The 17,641-nt window shown below is 46.5% G+C and overlaps 1 protein-coding gene across 1 annotated transcript in view; it reads left to right on the top strand.

Moving 5' to 3' along the window:
* Positions 1 to 6,226, top strand: part of LOC141152928 (glycophorin-C-like) — a 42,952-nt gene extending 36,726 nt beyond the window's left edge. Inside the window, exon 3 of the mRNA XM_073637569.1 lies at positions 5,686 to 6,226. Within this exon, the coding sequence (XP_073493670.1) occupies positions 5,686 to 5,882 (197 nt within the window). The 3' untranslated portion in view covers positions 5,883 to 6,226. The remainder of the gene's footprint in view (positions 1 to 5,685) is intronic.
* The last annotated feature ends 11,415 nt before the right edge of the window (positions 6,227 to 17,641 follow it).

Genomic DNA, 17,641 nt, shown 5'->3' with positions numbered 1-17,641 from the left:
TTACAAGGGGCATTTAAACCGTCTTGTTAAGCTACTGTGACCTCCACGTCTCTTCCAAGTGGCATTAAAACCGTCTTGTTAAGCTACTGCGACCTCCTCACTCTTCCAAGGGGCATTAAAACCGTCTTGTTAAGCTACTGCGACCTCCACGTCTCTTCCAAGGGGCATTAAAACCTTCTTGTTAAGCTACTGCGACCTCCACCACTCTTCCAAGGAGCATTAAAACCGTCTTGTTAAGCTACTGTGACCTCCACGTCCTTCCAAGGGGCATTTAAACCGTCTTGTTAAGCTACTGAGACCTCCATGTCTCTTCCAAGGGGCATTGATATTGTCTTTTTATTCCACTGCGACCACCACCACACTTCCAAGGGGCATTAAAACCGTCTTGTTAAGCTACTGCGACCTCCACCACTCTTCTAAGGGGCATTTTAACCGTCTTGTTAAGCTACTGCAACCTCCACCACTCTTCCAAGGGGCATTAAAACCATCTTTTTAAGCTACTGTGACCTCCACGTCTCTTCCAAGGGGCATTGATATTGTCTTTTTATTCCACTGCGACCACCACCACTCTTCCAAGGGGCATTAAAACCATCTTGTTAAGCTACTGCAACCTCCACCACTCTTCCAAGGGGCATTAAAACCATCTTGTTAAGCTACTGCGACCTCCACCACTCCTCCAAGGGGCATTAAAACCATCTTGTTAAGCTACTGCGACCTCCACCACTCTTTCAAGGGGCATTGATATTGTCTTTTTATTCCACTGTGACCTCCACGTCTCTTTCAAGGGGCATTTAAACCATCTTGTTAAGCTACTGTGACCTCCACGTCTCTTTCAAGGGTCATTGATCTTGTCTTTTTATTCCACTGCGACCTCCACCACTCTTCGAAGGGGCATTGATATTGTCTTTTTATTCCACTGGGACCTCCACGTCTCTTCCAAGGGGCATTAAAACTGTCTTGTCTAACTGTGTAGCCGAACCGCTCCTTTTGGTATAGAAACATATCCTACAAGACATGTGTGGTTGACTGGTCTGATATTGATGTGAGTGGTCCCTGTTCCTCCTGCTCTTTCTCCTTTGCCACCACCACATTCATCATTCATCACCTGAAGCTTTGTTTTAACGGGAGTCATAGAACTGGGATAGTAGCAGGAAAACATCCAGCAATCCTCGGAGGAGGTAGGATATGCGTCAAAACGCTGACCACCTCAGGCCTAGCCGCTACTACATACATGCGCCTGCATTCCAAGGAACAGAAAGCTAAGGAGATGGATGGTTTCATGATCATGAATAATTTACTCGTTGAGTAGGAGGCCGACCACTGCTGCTGTCTACCTTCTGAACTTTGTGTTGAAGCCTGATTGACCCAGGACCCGCAATTCTCTATGTCTGGAGGACGTGTTGCATCCCAGTGTCCAACTGTGTCCCGGCTTCCACAATATTAACCCAGTGTGAAGGCGTCAGCGAAATGGACCATCACTGGCCACATTCGCTTGTACACGTGTTTGTGGTTAGGCTGTCCTTCAATAGGGGTGGCTGGCGACAGTTTATGGGCACCCGGCCGCCCCCTGGCGGCTGGGGACCGAGTGTGGACACCCGGCCACGGGGCGGCTGGGGACCGAGTATGGACACCTGGCCGCCCCCTGGTGGCTGGGCACCGAGTGTGTACACCCGACCGCGGGGCGGCTGGTGACCGAGTATGGACACCAGGCCACCGACGCAGCCATGACATGGTGGCCGGCGTCTGCCTCCACATGCCTAAAAGGCCTCATTTCAAGTACAAGCAAGCTAGCAGTATAGTATTGCCGCCTGGGGGTGGGTGGCTGGCAGGCTGCACACTTACGGTTGCATTTCAAGAAAACAAAGCAGATGCTAACTTCTATTATCATCATCATGCTCCTCACCTTGGCACTCTCAACTCCCCTGATGGAGAAGCCAGGGCCCACCGGAGGAGTCTGGTTGTCTGGTGGGCTCGACCAATGCTGCCCTAAAGCAGGCTAGGCTAAGAAAAGTGTGGGAAAGGTTACCGGGACAAATAGGGGCGCCTGGGGACCGAGTATGGACACCCGGCTGCCCCTTGGTGGCTGGGGACTGAGTGCAGACACCCGGCCGTGGGGAGACTGGGCACAGAGTATGGACACCTGGCCGCCCCCTGGCGGCTGAGGACCGAGTGTGGACACCCGGCCACGGGGCGGCTGGGGACCGAGTATGGACACCTGGCCTCCCCCTGGTGGCTGGGCACCGAGTGTGTACACCCGACCGCGGGGCGGCTGGTGACCGAGTATGGACACCAGGCCACCGACGCAGCCATGACATGGTGGCCGGCGTCTGCCTCCACATGCCTAAAAGGCCTCATTTCAAGTACAAGCAAGCTAGCAGTATAGTATTGCCGCCTGGGGGTGGGTGGCTGGCAGGCTGCACACTTACGGTTGCATTTCAAGAAAACAAAGCAGATGCTAACTTCTATCATCATCATCATGCTCCTCACCTTGGCACTCTCAACTCCCCTGATGGAGAAGCCAGGGCCCACCGGAGGAGTCTGGTTGTCTGGTGGGCTCGACCAATGCTGCCCTAAAGCAGGCTAGGCTAAGAAAAGAGTGGGAAAGGTTACCGGGACAAATAGGGGCGGCTGGGGACCGAGTATGGACACCCGGCTGCCCCCTGGTGGCTGGGGACTGAGTGCAGACACCCGGCCGTGGGGAGACTGGGGACAGAGTATGGACACCTGGCCGCCACCTGGCGGCTGAGGACCGAGTGTGGACACCCGGCCGCGGGGCGGCTGGGGACTGAGTATGAACACCCGGCCGCCCCCTGGCGGCTGGGGACCGAGTGTGGACACCCGGCCGCCGGGCAGCTGGGGACTGAATGTGGATACCAGGCCGCCGACGCAGCCATGACATGGTGGCCGGCGTCTGCCTCCACAAGCCTAAAAGGCCTCATTTCAAGTGTAAGCAAGCTAGCAGTATGGTATTGCAGCCTGGTGGTGGGTGGGTGGCAAGCTGCACACTTATGCTTGCATTCCAAGAAAACAAAGCAGATGCTAACTTCTATCATCATCAACATGCTCCTCACCTTGGCACTCTCAACTTCCCTGATGGAGAAGCCAGGGCCCACCGGAGGAGTCTGGTTGTCTGCTGGGCTTGTCCAATGCTGCCCTAAAGCAGGCCAGGCTAAGAAAAGTGTGGGGGAAGTTCCCAGGAGAAATAGGGGCGGCTGGGGACCGTTTATGGACACCCGGCCGCCCCCAGGCGGCTCGGGACTGTGTGTGGGCACCCGGCCGTGGGGCGGCTTGGGACCGAATATGGACACCCGGCTGCACCCTGGCAGCTGGGGACTGAGTATGGATACCAGGCCGCCGACGCAGCCATGACATGGTGACCGGCATCTGCCTCCACATGCCTAAAATGCCCAATTTCAAGTGCAAGCAAGCTAGCAGTATGGTATTGCAGCCTGGGGATGGGTGGGTGGCAGGCTGCATACTTGCGCTTGCATTGCAAGGAATGGGGGAGGTACAATTGAACACTGCCCTGGGACAAGGACTTGCACGGTGATAGTTGCAAGTCTGCATCTTCTGATGCGGCAAGGATCACTTCTGATGGGCACACTTTTAGGCAGTGACCTGGGTGTCAGAGATGCTTCCAGGGGTCTTCCCCATGCTGTACCCATGTCTTTTCAGCACTGTATGCATGCGTCACACAGCACATGGCCAGATAAGATTGTAAAATGTTAAAATTACATTTCCCGGTGAATGCATTTGTCTCGGTTGAAAGCAATACAAAAGTGCAAAAAAGCATAAAAAATGCTACATGTGAACATAGCCCAAGGTGTGGAGGAGTATTTTTGGTTTTGGTTATTTATTTTACCTTATACACAAGTATTTACCCTGGAAAGGAAGTTCCTTATCGTATTTCACAGGAAAACCGTTTCGTTTTTGAACGTTTTATTGTGAGCCCGTAAAAGTGGCTTAATACCTCTGACCACGTTGTTGACAGCAGTGACCTGGGGGTCAGAATCCTTCCTGGGGCGATGCCCATGCTGTGTCCATGTCTTTTGAGCACTGTCACTATAGTTTTGGGCCCTTTTTAGGCTCTCTACTGACTGCCGGGGGTGCCGCCGCAAAAATGCTCTGGTCTCCCATAGACTAACATTGGGCTCGTTGCTTGGATCGAGCTCCCGAGTATCACGGTGAGCTCGGCCCGAGCTTCGAGCACTTGAGCATTTTAGTGCTCGCTCAACCCTACCTCTTAGGCATTGTTACAGGGTCACTGGTGTTATATGTGAGGGGTGGTATGTGTCACTACGGCTGCTAGCCTGTGTGAACTGAACCTACAATTTTTCCCCAGCATGTTATAAGTTGGGGGTGTAATCACCATCATGAAGGGAGTGGTTTGGTGTGAATGACATAGATATCGGGTGGGAAGTCATTCACCCTACCTCCCCTCAGGGTGTGGCTGAGCAAGCTTAAATACTCAGGCCCTATTTTTTTTCTCAGGTGTGAACTGGAGAGTGAAGTCTCCAGGCTGTGTGTGGAAGCTAGAGAGCTCCACAAAAGAACTTTGCCTGAATGGTTTGTGATACTGAGAGCAGGAGGAACCCGCTCATTCATGGACTGTGCTATACTTTATGTTTTTGTTTTGCCGTTATGCCAGAAAGGCCATGTTTATTTTGCTGACTCTGCAGTGCTTATCCCACTACAATAAACCTGCAGAAGAAACCGTGTCTTGAGTCTACTTCTGGAAGCAGCCGAGTGAGTCGTCTTACCACAGCATATATGTCGCTGTAAGGCCGGGTATGGAGACACGCGGTCAGTCCGTGCTTTGCTGTCCTGCTGCGGATTGTCATCAAAGCCTTGCCTAAAGGGGGTGTCTTAGTTTGACCATTTTTTGTAGGAAGTGGCTACCTGATGATTTTAGCCACAGCACTTGTCTTGTGGCCTAAAATCCTTGTATGCCGCTATTACATCGTTACATTATATTCTGTTGCACAATAGGAAAAGAGGCAGGAAAATGTAAAAAATGAAATGAAGAAGTAGAAAGCAGGATCAGAGGAAGGCAGTAATAGGACGCAGAGGAAGAAATAGCAAGAGTAGAGGGAAGAAAGACATAGAGAAGAACATTAAAGGGAATGTTTGCTTTCTATCTGAGAGTAGCTTAATGTAGAGACAGAGACCCTGATTCCAGTGATGCTTAACTTACTGGGCTAAAAAAATTGGGAGGAGGGGAAGGGAAAGGAAAATATGCTCACCAGGTGCAGAAAAAATGTTATCTCGATCAGTAGAGCGGTGCGCAGACTCCAGAGCAGCTTGAAGCAAGAAGAAGCTTACTGGGCTGCTTGCTGTAGTTTTCATAAAATCACTGTTTTATCAGCAGGAGATTATCACTAGAGGACTAGTTCACCTGATGCCAGGTAGTCCAACCCCGTCCACCACCATTGATTGGCCTATTTCTGTCTATGCACAATGTACACAGAAAGCTGCCAATCAGTGGTGTAGGTGGGGTTATACAGAGCTCAGCATTCAGAGAACTGCTGGATCTGCAGCAGAAAAGAACAGATTTTAATCAAAACAGCAGCAAGCAGCCGAGTAAGTGACACATTGCTGGAATCAGCGTCTCTGCCCCTACTTTGTGTAGAAAAAACGTGGCGTGAGATGCCCTTTTAAAGTAATGTAACTTTATTTTCTTCCCAGGCATTGTGGCTGCTGTGGTCATCGTGGTTATAGTTCTAGCTATAGTCCTTCTCCGTTACCTGTATAGACACAAGGGGACGTACATCACCAACGAGGATAAAGGCTCGGAATTTGCAGAAAACTCTGACACAGCATTAAAAAACGACCCATCATTGCAGGAAGCAGTATCCGAATCAAAAAAAGAATATTTCATCTGAGCGACCTCCAGCACCATTGTGACTGTACACCCACAATGGTTTCCAAAAGGGGTTTTTACCCTATGTGCGAGGAAGGCAAAATGTCTGAATTGTGTATGTGTGGGAAAATACTTCAGAGCATATGTCAGGGGAATCATCACTAACAGTCTGGATTATCTACTGAAAAATGTGACACCAAGAATGTCCATCTACAAGGTTAAGTGGCTGCCGAGGTGTGAGGTTCACCATGGAGCCTACGGAGTTAAGGAATTAATGACCTGTTCTTAATGGCCACATTCAAAGTTGAAGCAAGTCCACTTATTAATAGAAAAAAATAAACATAAAAAAAATTAATATACCTAAAACTTGCACTAACACAGAGTCTTCATGAGATTTCATGCTGTATTGTTGTCTGCTCCATTTACCCAGCCGCTGTTACAGTGTACTGATGTAGGAGGAGAAGATATCCTCATACCACTGCCAGACGTCATGCGGCAGGGCAGGCCAGCATAAGGGACCTGCGGCTGCGGCGGTTACAATACATATGGATTATAATGGGGGCAATTAGTTCTCGGTCCATGGGCGGTAGCCCAGATTGCCCTCATTATAATCTGCCTATGACCACAGTTAATAATGGTCATTTTTTATTTCATTTTATTACTTGTCATTCGTGTATTTAAAGTGTCTGTTAACCTCTTAAAGAAGACCTGTCACCAGATTAAAAGTGTCCAGTTGTTAGCTCTTATTTCATTCCCACTGCTCCCCTGAGTAAAGCTTCTTTTTTTTTTTTAATCCACCATATGGTTCCAGAGATGTGGACATTTATATCTATTGTTAGTTTGTATGCGTTGCTCATAGGATCCTCAGGGGCGGGTCTTTAAGCTGCTCTGCATTATTACCTGTGAGCCACGTCCTCTTAGCAATAGAGATGAGCGGTGCTCGACTCGAACTGTTCGCCAATCTCAAATTCGAGCTGTTTTGGGCGGTGTTCGAGCCGTTCGGCGAACACGAACAATTTGAAAAAAATTCGGCTGTTCGAGGTTATGTTTGATAACTGTTCGTGCACCAAAATCATAACTGGATTTTTTCTCAGTAATGCTGAAAATTAATGTTAATACGCAGTTTGCGTGTACAGCGGGGCGGGGGGAGGGGCAGGGGATGGATCTCTGCAGGAATAATGAAGATCTCCATTTTTTTTTCTCTTTCCCGCATTTACAGTGGGGCGGTGCAATCTGTCAGCCTATCAGCAGCGCACACACGGAGCGAAGTGCTTTTTTTCACACAAGCAAGGGCATCTGTCATTGGCAGTGTATGTCACATGTCCTTGCCCTATAAGACGCAGCCATTTTCCCCGTCGCCACCATTTTCTCACTGCTGCAGCTGCGTGTTAGACGGCACCGCTGTTGCTGTGTGCGCTATCCCTTGTTAATTTCAAGCCAATTTTCGCACAAATCTACAGATAGCTTAGGAGTAGGGAAGAGTTGTGATTGCAGTCCTTTTAAGGACTAGGTTACAGCATTTCCTACGACTTTTATCTGGCAGGTCTGTGCTCTTAAATAGATAGAGTGTGGGAGTAAAGACTAATTGTAATTGGAGTCCTTTTCAGGGCTAGGTTACATCAGTTCCTATCAGTTTTTGCCAGGCAGGTCTGTGCCAGTGCTGTGCAAGTTTTTTTGGCTAAATCTAGCAAAGCTAATTTTTTTTGGCCTATTGCAGAGTGTGTTAGTCAGTGGAGTAGCCTATCTGTGTTGCAAGCTACACCACCTGTGTATAGAATACCATTTTTTTTACTGCACCTAGTGAAGTAAAACCTTTTGGGCATAGCATAATTCTATTAGTCCATCTATACTGACCTCCATCAGGTTGCAAATTGAATATAATTTTTTTCTGCATCTAGCTCTGAAAAAAATGTGGGCTTCTAGCAGTGTGTGGGACTTGTTCTATTAGACCATCTATACTGACCTCCATCAGGTTGCAAATTGAATATAATTTTTTTCTGCATCTAGCTCTGAAGAAAAATTTGGGCTTCTAGCAGTGTGTGGGACTTGTTCTATTAGTCCATCTATACTGACCTCCATCAGGTTGCAAATTGAATATAATTTTTTTCTGCATCTAGCTGTGAAAAAAATTGGGCTTCTAGCAGTGTGTGGGACTTGTTCTATTAGTCCATCTATACTGACCTCCATCAGGTTGCAAATTGAATATAATTTTTTTCTGCATCTAGCTCTGAAAAAGAATTTGGGCTTCTAGCAGTGTGTGAGACTTGGTCTATTAGTCCATCTATACTGACCTCCATCAGGTTGCAAATTGAATATAATTTTTTTCTGCATCTATCTCTGAAAAAAAATTTGGGCTTCTAGCAGTGTGTGGGACTTAGTCTATTAGTCCATCTATACTGACCTCCATCAGGTTGCAAATTGAATATAATTTTTTTCTGCATCTAGCTGTGAAAAAAAAATTGGGCTTCTAGAAGTGTGTGGGACTTGTTCTATTAGTCCATCTATACTGACCTCCATCAGGTTGCAAATTGAATATAATTTGTTTCTGCAACTAGCTCTGAAAAAAAAATTGGGCTTCTAGCAGTGTGTGGGACTTGGTCTATTAGTCCATCTATACTGACCTCCATCAGGTTGCAAATAGAATATAATTTTTTTCTGCATATAGCTCTGAAAAAAAAATTGGGCTTCTAGCAGTATGTGGGACTTGGTCTATTAGTCCATCTATACTGACCTCCATCAGGTTGCAAATTGAATATAATTTTTTTCTGCATCTAGCTCTGAAAAAAAAATTGGGCTTCTACCAGTGTGTGGGACTTGGTCTATTAGTCCATCTATACTAACCTCCATCAGGTTGCAAATTAAAAATAATTTTGTTCTGCATCTAGCTCTGAAAAAAAATTTGGGCTTCTAGCAGTGTGTGGGACTTGTTCTAGTAGGCCATCTATACTGACCTCCATCAGGTTGCAAATTGAATATAATTTTTTTCTGCATCTAGCTCTGAAAAAAAATTTGGGCTTCTAGCAGTGTGTGGGACTTGGTCTATTAGTCTATCTATACTAACCTCCATCAGGTTCCAAATTAAAAATAATTTATTTCTGCATCTAGCTCTGAGAAAAAATTTGGGCTTCTAGCAGTGTGTGGGACTTGTTCTATTAGTCCATCTATACTGACCTCCATCAGGTTGCAAATTGAATATAATTTTTTTCTGCATCTAGCTCTGAAGAAAAATTTGGGCTTCTAGCAGTGTGTGGGACTTGTTCTATTAGTCCATCTATACTGACCTCCATCAGGTTGCAAATTGAATATAATATTTTTCTGCATCTAGCTGTGAAAAAAATTGGGCTTCTAGCAATGTGTGGGACTTGTTCTATTAGTCCATCTATACTGACCTCCATCAGGTTGCAAATTGAATATAATTTTTTTCTGCATCTAGCTCTGAAAAAGAATTTGGGCTTCTAGCAGTGTGTGAGACTTGGTCTATTAGTCCATCTATACTGACCTCCATCAGGTTGCAAATTGAATATAATTTTTTACTGCATCTATCTCTGAAAAAAAATTTGGGCTTCTAGCAGTGTGTGGGACTTAGTCTATTAGTCCATCTATACTGACCTCCATCAAGTTGCAAATTGAATATAATTTTTTTCTGCATCTAGCTGTGAAAAAAAAATTGGGCTTCTAGAAGTGTGTGGGACTTGTTCTATTAGTCCATCTATACTGACCTCCATCAGGTTGCAAATTGAATATAATTTGTTTCTGCAACTGGCTCTGAAAAAAAAATTGGGCTTCTAGCAGTGTGTGGGACTTGGTCTATTAGTCCATCTATACTGACCTCCATCAGGTTGCAAATAGAATATAATTTTTTTCTGCATATAGCTCTGAAAAAAAAATTGGGCTTCTAGCAGTGTGTGGGACTTGGTCTATTAGTCCATCTATACTGACCTCCATCAGGTTGCAAATTGAATATAATTTTTTTCTGCATCTAGCTCTGAAAAAAAAATTGGGCTTCTAGCAGTGTGTGGGACTTGGTCTATTAGTCCATGTATACTAACCTCCATCAGGTTCCAAATTAAAAATAATTTATTTCTGCATCTAGCTCTGAGAAAAAATTTGGGCTTCTAGCAGTGTGTGGGACTTGTTCTATTAGTCCATCTATACTGACCTCCATCAGGTTGCTAATTGAATATAATTTTTTTCTGCATCTAGCTCTGAAAAAAAATTTGGGCTTCTAGCAGTGTGTGGGACTTGGTCTATTAGTCCATCTATACTGACCTCCATCAGGTTGCAAATTGAATAGAATTTTTTTCTGTATCTAGCTCTGAAAAAAAAATTGGGCTTCTAGCAGTGTGTGGGACTTGTTCTATTAGTCCATCTATACTGACCTCCATCAGGTTGCAAATTGAATATCATTTTTTTCTGCATCTTGCTCTGAAAAAAAATTTGGGCTTCTAGCAGTGTGTGGTACTTGGTCTATTAGTCCATCTATACTGACCTCCATCTGGTTGCAAATTGAATATAATTTTTTTCTGCATCTATCTCTGAAAAAAAATTTGGCCTTCTAGCAGTGTGTGGGACTTGTTCTATTAGTTCATCTATACTGACCTCCATCAGGTTGCAAATTGAATATAATTTGTTTCTGCAACTGGCTCTGAAAAAAAAATTGGGCTTCTAGCAGTGTGTGGGACTTGGTCTATTAGTCCATCTATACTGACCTCCATCAGGTTGCAAATAGAATATAATTTTTTTCTGCATATAGCTCTGAAAAAAAAATTGGGCTTCTAGCAGTGTGTGGGACTTGGTCTATTAGTCCATCTATACTGACCTCCATCAGGTTGCAAATTGAATATAATTTTTTTCTGCATCTAGCTCTGAAAAAAAAATTGGGCTTCTAGCAGTGTGTGGGACTTGGTCTATTAGTCCATCTATACTAACCTCCATCAGGTTGCAAATTAAAAATAATTTTTTTCTGCATCTAGCTCTGAAAAAAAATTTGGGCTTCTAGCAGTGTGTGGGACTTGTTCTAGTAGGCCATCTATACTGACCTCCATCAGGTTGCAAATTGAATATAATTTTTTTCTGCTTCTAGCTCTGAAAAAAAATTTGGGCTTCTACCAGTGTGTGGGACTTGGTCTATTAGTCCATGTATACTAACCTCCATCAGGTTCCAAATTAAAAATAATTTATTTCTGCATCTAGCTCTGAGAAAAAATTTGGGCTTCTAGCAGTGTGTGGGACTTGTTCTATTAGTCCATCTATACTGACCTCCATCAGGTTGCTAATTGAATATAATTTTTTTCTGCATCTAGCTCTGAAAAAAAATTTGGGCTTCTAGCAGTGTGTGGGACTTGGTCTATTAGTCCATCTATACTGACCTCCATCAGGTTGCAAATTGAATAGAATTTTTTTCTGTATCTAGCTCTGAAAAAAAAATTGGGCTTCTAGCAGTGTGTGGGACTTGTTCTATTAGTCCATCTATACTGACCTCCATCAGGTTGCAAATTGAATATCATTTTTTTCTGCATCTTGCTCTGAAAAAAAATTTGGGCTTCTAGCAGTGTGTGGTACTTGGTCTATTACTCCATCTATACTGACCTCCATCTGGTTGCAAATTGAATATAATTTTTTTCTGCATCTATCTCTGAAAAAAAATTTGGCCTTCTAGCAGTGTGTGGGACTTGTTCTATTAGTTCATCTATACTGACCTCCATCAGGTTACAAATTGAATATAATTTTTTTCCGCATCTAGCTCTGAAAAAAAAATTGGGCTTCTAGAAGTGTGTGGGACTTGTTCTATTAGTCCATCTATAATGACCTCCATCAGGTTGCAAATTGAATATAATTTTTTTCTGCATCTAGCTCTGAAAAAAAAATTGGGCTTCTAGCAGTGTGTGGGACTTGGTCTATTAGTCCATCTATACTGACCTCCATCAGGTTGCAAATTGAATATAATTTTTTTCTGCATCTAGCTCTGAAAAAAAAATGTGGGCTTCTAGCAGTGTGTGGGACTTGGTCTATTAGTCCATCTATACTGACCTCCATCAGGTTGCAAATTGAATAAAAAATTTTTTCTGCATCTAGCTCTGAAAAAAAATTTGGGCTTCTCGCAGTGTGTGGGACTTGGTCTACTAGTCCATCTATACTAACCTCCATCAGGTTGCAAATTAAAAATATTTTTTTTCTGCATCTAACTCTGAAAAAAAATTTGGGCTTCTAGCAGTGCGTGCGACTTGTTCTATTAGTCCATCTATACTGACCTCCATCAGGTTGCAAATTGAATATAATTTTTTTCTGCATCTAGCTCTGAAAAAAAATTTGGCTTCTAGCAGTGTGTGGGACTTGCTCTATTAGTCCATCTATACTAACCTCCATCAGGTTGCAAATTAAAAATATTTTTTTTCTGCATCTAGCTCTGAAAAAAAATTTGGGCTTCAGGCAGTGTGTGGGACTTGTTCTATTAGTCCATCTATACTGACCTCCATCAGGTTGCAAATTGAATATAATTTTTTTCTGCATCTAGCTCTGAAAAAAAAATTGGGCTTCTAGCAGTGTGTGGGACTTGGTCTATTAGTCCATCTATACTGACCTCCATCAGGTTGCAAATTGAATATCATTTTTTCTGCATCTAGCTCTGAAAAAAAATTTGGGCTTCTAGCAGTGTGTATGACTTGTTCTATTAGTCCATCTATACTGACCTCCATAAGGTTGCAAATTGAATATAATTTTTTTCTGCATCCAGCTCTGAAAAAAAATTTGGGCTTCTAGCAGTGTGTGGGACTTGGTCTATTAGTCCATCTATACTGACCTCCATCAGGTTGCCAATTCAATATCATTTTTATCTGCATGTAACCCAGCCAATACTTTTGGCCTAATACCACAGTTTGGGCACTCAGCTCTGCTCGGTTCCCATCCATTGTTTTTTTGTGCAAACAACTCCAGAGTTGTGGAATTAGTTAACCACCAAAATGAGTGGAAAAAGGCCTGCTGCTGGTGGAAAGGGGAATAGGCATGTTGGGAAGGGGAAAAAAGGTTGTGTCTGTGGGGTAGTTGTTAAAGCAACAGTAACATCTGCAGAAGAAAGACCATCTTCCAGCCAAACTAAAATGTCTACTTCTTTTAGCGGACAATGCGATAAGATCCCTTTCTTACGGCCACGCCAATTGCTACAAATTCCAGATGAGGCACATAAACAGCAGGTGCTTCAACGGATATCAAGTGCTCCTTTAAGTGGGCTCTCCTCCACCTCAACTTCAACATCACAAATACTCCAGTCCTCAGAGGTGTCACCCCAATCGTACTTGCTTCCTCACAGCTCCCAAATCTCCAGCTGCCCATCTGAGTATGGGGTAGAACAGATGGTTGAGTCTGCAGAGCTGTTTACTCATACTATAGCCTGGGAATCAGAGGTCGGCTCCAGAATTTCTGTGAATCCAGACGAGGAAATGATCTGCACTGATGCCCAGAATCTTTATGAGTCGGATCCAGGACCAGACGCTGAAGGTTCTGACCATAATGTAGACCCTCATTCCAAAACTTTAACTCCTGTTGTTGGAGACAATGAGGAAGACGATGATGAGACTCAAATACCTGATTGGAGCGACAACTTTAGTTTTTTGTCAGGGCAGGAACAGGTTAGCTCTGAGGACGACGGGTGTGATAACACACAGGGTGATGATGATGAGGTTGGAGATCCCACTTACTGTCAACCCAAAGTCAGCCAAGAGATGAGGTCAGCAGAGGAGGTGGAGGAGGATGCTAGTGACGGCGAGGTCAGGTTGCGCCTTCCTGGACAGAGACGTAGTACTGGAAGCACGTCAACAACTGCATCCTCAAACACAACTCTGGCTCTGACCACAAGTCGTGGTGGCTCTTCAAGTCGCATGGGTGCTAAGTCTTGCATAGCCTGGGCATTTTTTCAGATCGATAAAGATGACCCAACTCGTGTTATCTGTAACATTTGTCAGCAAAAGCTAAGTAGAGGCCAAAAAATACATAGTTTGAGTATTTCATGCTTGAACCGGCACATGGACATGAAGCATAAGTTGCAGTGGGAAGCTCACTGTGCTACAATGCGGCCTAGCCGGCCGGGCCAACCACCGTCTGCCACATCTTGTGCATCCGCGGCCTCTTCATCCTCTGTGACTGGGGGGACAGCAGTCACACCTGTTTTGGGACGCAGACCTGCCACCTCTTTACCCGCAACAGCCAGCGTGATTGGCAGGTCATCATTTTCTTTGGAGGTGGTAACACCAGCTGGTGTTGAGCGCTGTCCGACATCGATAGCACCACCTTTGGATCAAGGCAAACTAACATGTCCGCCTGCATCTTCCTCACAGACCGGCAGTTTGTTGGGGACACCCTTCTCAACCCCCGTCTAAGCACAACAGCCAGCCCTCGGTCCCTCAGATGTGGACAAGTAGAAGACCATTTCCTCCTAGCCATGAGAAAGCTAAGAGGTTGAATTTCACCATCTGCAAGCTCTTGGCTACAGAAATGCCTCCTTTCCGCCTGGTGGACACAGAGGATTTTCGAGACCTTATGTCCGTTGCAGTGCCCCAGTACCAGATGCCCAGTCGGCACTGTTTCTCAAAGAAAGTTGTGCCTGCGCTCCACCAGCATGTCGCACACAACATCACCGCTTCTTTGAGAAACTCTGTGTGTGACAGGGTGCATTTCACCACAGACACTTGGATGAGTAGGCATGGACAGGGGCGTTACATGTCGCTGACTGGACACTGGGTAACTATGGTGACAGCAGGACAAGGGGCTGCTGTCCAAGTCTTGCCATCCCCACGAGTTGTGCGTCAATCCTCTTTATCTCAAAGTTCCTCCACTGCTTCTGCCTCCTCAACCTCCTCTTGGTCCTCCACCTGCACCCAAAGCCTGTCTGGTCATGCCACAAGCTTTCTAACTGCGCAGAAGAGATCCTGCACACCTCCTTACTATGCTGGCAGTAGGGCTCAACGTCATCAGGCGGTTTTTACTTTGAAATGTCTGGGAAATGTGAGTCTCACAGTCACAGCTGAGGAGTTGTGGTCAGCTCTGGAGAACCAATTTCATGAATGGTTGTCTCCACTGGACCTGAAACCAGGGAAGGCCGTCTGCGACAATGCTGCAAACCTGGGTGCGGCCCTTCGCTGGGGCAATGTCACACACGTGCCTTGTATGGCTCACGTGTTGAACCTGGTTGTCCAGCAATTTTTAGCCCACTATCCCGGACTAGATGGCCTTTTGCAGAGGGCACGGCCGCTGTGTGCTCACTTCCACCGTTCGCATCCCACAGCTCAGAGACTTACATCTCTACTGACGTCGTTGGGCCTGCCACTTCACCGGCTAAAATGCGATGTGCCTACCCGGTGGAATTCAACTCTGCACATGTTGCAGTGACTGTGGCAGCACCGACAAGCCCTGGTGCAATACGTTCTGACGTATAGCCTGGGCCAACGAGATCCAGAGGTGGGGCAAATCACGCTGGAGGAGTGGTCTCAGATCAGTGACCTATGCACCCTTCTGCACAGTTTTGAAATGGCGACGAAGATGTTTAGTGCTGACGATGCCATTATCAGCATGACTATTCCGGTGATTTACATGCTGGCGCACATGTTAAACAGAATTCGGAGTCAGGTGGTGGCACAAGAGGAGGTGGAGGAAGCAGAGGAGGAGGAGTTGTATGTGACTCGCCCCCTGGGCCGCGTGGGGCACCCGGAACCGGGCCTTTTGTGGGATGCTGGGGGTTGTAGTCTCCGTGTAGCGGTGACCCGGTCCGTGGCTCAGGGTGGTCAAACCAGTGGCAGTCTATTTATGGGTTTTTTGTGGTTTAATGTCCGACTACGCCACCCGTGGATTGCGGTCAGTGGGGACCGCCGCTGCAAGGCAGGCCGCTGAGGCCGGTGTTATGTGTGCAGCTAGGAATGGGATGACTCCCCACGGGAGGAGTACAGCCTCAGGGCAGTTAGTGCAGAAGATGGGAGTGATGGTGTGAGCGTCCCAGTACTAATGGTGCTGGTGCGGCGATGAAACACAGAGATGTGTGGTTGCAGTTTCCAATGCTTTACTCACAGTTCTCATCCAGGTCACTTGTGCACATGTAGGACCGCCTGAGCCGTGCTGCGTTCACCAGGCAAGGGGCTCGACCAACTCCCAGGCAATTCCAGAGCGTGGCACAGGGCTCCCTTCTCTTCCTTTTTCTGGCCGTCCCCACCAGTGACCCACCTTTGTCCAGCTTCCTCGGGCCTTCTCTCGGCGAAACCTATCTCCAGTTTCCCTGACCCTATGTGGTATGCTTTCCTGGTGGATGTAGTGAGGGGTCGCACCAAGATGTGGTCACAACCTCCGGTCTCTTTGGCTGAGGAATTTATTGCCTCCACCAATTTGGGTTCCGGTACCCTGCTCTGCCAACCCTTCACCCGCACTCTCCTGTGTCTTTGGGATTCCCTCTGTCCTCGTGTCTCTGGGCCTTTCTCTGTGTTCCTGTTCCTTGTTTCCTTTCTTACTTTCCTTTCTGTTCCTTCTCCTCTCTCTCTCTCTCTCTCGGGCTCCGGCCTACTGACAAGGCCTGCCAGTGGAGCAGAGCCCATGCAGCAGCTCTGCTCCCTGTCACTTCTCCTCAGACTGCACTTCCCGACTGCACACTGTTCTAAGATGGTGCCCACCTTATATACCTCCCTTATGTGTGAGCCCAGGTGACTAGCAACCAATGGGCTCCTACCTATGCCCAGAGACCCACCCCTATCTGCTCCTACAACACTGGGTTTTCCTCCCCCACCCCACTCCAGCCAGGGACAGAAGCTGTCGTGCCTGCATTTCTGTGGGAGCACTGTTGAGCTGTCCCTCGGAAATGGGGTGTGTGTGGTGCATGCAGCCTACCGAGCCCTGGTCCACACTCCATTCTTACCCGGGAGTGGAATATCACACCTCTGGTTTGAGGTGCAATACCCCTGTAGCAGCCGAGCCCTCGGGGTGCTACATATGCGGAAGGGCTAACATCTGCAAGGTCCAGACGGTCGGCAGCACCAAGGCGGCAGGCATGTGAGGGTGGGGGAGATGGTTTTACCAGGGCGCATCGTAGCAGCTAAACTAGTGAGGAAGGTGCAGGAGCCCAGGAATAAGTGGAGGACGAACTGATGGAAAACTCATCAGATGAGGGAGACCTTGATCACATTTCTGTTGTGCGAGGTTGGGGGGAGAGGACAGAGGAAGGAAGCATGATTGTTACCTCGCCACCAATACAACAGGGACTTGGTGCTCCTGGATGCGCAAGACACATGAGTGCCTTCTTGCTGCACTACCTGCAACATGACCCTCGAATTGTGAGAATTAGAAATAATCCTGACTACTGGGTTGCCACACTGTTAGATCCCCGGTACAAAAGTAAATTTGCAGAAATTATTCCTGCCATAGAAAGGGATGCACGCATGCAGGAGTATCAGCAGAGACTGTTGCAGAATCTTACATGTGCTTTTCCACAAAACACCAGTGGTGCACGTAGTGAATCTCACAGTTCTAACTTGCCAACCGTGGGACCGTCGAGTGTTGAGCACTCAAACCATAACAGAAACACAGAATCTGCTGGTAACATCAATTTTGCGGAATCATTTCACCACTTTTTTAGCCCATCCTTTGCAAGGCCACAGGAGACAAGAAGTCTGACACATAGTCAACGCCTAGAGACGATGGTACAGGAGTATCTCCAAGTAAACATTGAAGCCATGACTGTGTCACTGGACCCTTGCTCTTTTTGGGCTTCCAATCTGGATAAATGGCCGGAGCTCGCCACTTACGCCTTGG

Source organism: Phyllobates terribilis, unplaced genomic scaffold (genome assembly GCF_046119375.1).
Source record: "Phyllobates terribilis strain yellow unplaced genomic scaffold, ASM4611937v1 Scaffold_7__3_contigs__length_470593459, whole genome shotgun sequence".
NCBI lineage: Eukaryota > Metazoa > Chordata > Amphibia > Anura > Dendrobatidae > Phyllobates > Phyllobates terribilis.
This window is presented reverse-complemented; position numbering and strand designations above follow the sequence as displayed.